Source organism: Crocuta crocuta, unplaced genomic scaffold (genome assembly GCF_008692635.1).
Source record: "Crocuta crocuta isolate KB4526 unplaced genomic scaffold, BGI_CrCroc_1.0 scaffold1468, whole genome shotgun sequence".
Taxonomy (NCBI): domain Eukaryota; kingdom Metazoa; phylum Chordata; class Mammalia; order Carnivora; family Hyaenidae; genus Crocuta; species Crocuta crocuta.
Window position 1 is genome coordinate 329036 of NW_027531991.1, and position 810 is coordinate 329845.

General features: G+C 35.9%; 1 protein-coding gene across 1 annotated transcript in view; it reads left to right on the forward strand.

Annotated features, from left to right (window-relative positions):
* POLA1 (DNA polymerase alpha 1, catalytic subunit) overlaps nucleotides 1-810 on the forward strand; it is a 297019-nt gene that overhangs the window by 4616 nt on the left and 291593 nt on the right. The window contains 1 exon segment of the mRNA XM_077775065.1: nucleotides 174-298. Coding sequence (XP_077631191.1) covers nucleotides 174-298 — 125 coding nt within the window.

Consider the following 810-nt stretch of genomic DNA (forward strand, 5'->3'; position numbering starts at 1 on the left):
TCTGTAGCCACAGGAGCTGCATGAATATGACCTTTCTGAACTTAGAATTTCAAGTGTGAAAAGTATCTTTCTGTAATACTAAAATTGTTACTCTTGGCTAGGAACATTCCTGTTAATGAGAAAAGATGATAGACAATTCTGTGATCTCTCATGTAAATTTGGCTTTTTTTCAGCTGTGTCAGATTCAGGGAATTTTATAGCTTCTCGATCCAGGCGAGAAAAGAAATCAAAGAGGGGGCGCCAGGAAGCTCTAGAAAGATTGAAAAGGGCTAAAGCTGGTGAGAAGTATAAATATGAAGTAAGTAACCATTTTTCTTTGTTTTTTTTTCCTCCTGTGCTTTATCTAATTCATAGCCTGTAGGTACTTTATGTCCCCTTTGTCATTGATGAGAAATAAGCATATATTTCACTTTTGTTGTGATAGTAATTTCTTACTATTAAACAGACACGGGCATGAAGTAGATTTCCCATAATGTAAACTACTTGGCCCTTTAAGTTCCTGTAAGGCACTTTACAGATGCTATTAAAATTCTGTTGAAAGCAGATCTACATTGTTTTTTCCTTATTAATAAGCACACTGTAGCTTTGGTAAGTTCCATAGCTTTGTTGGGGGAAACTTAGAAATGCTTTTACTTTACTCTTAAGGTATTGAGCAGTCTAGCTAAGGACTACTTGGAGAGAATTTTTCTTCCTAATTTCATCTGCAAGAGGTGAATCTGCAAGGACTTGGACCTTCTGTGTCCTGTGTGTAAGATTGTCTATGATGCCCTTTTGGCCTATAGGTAAAAAAGAAAAAAAAAAAAACCAGAG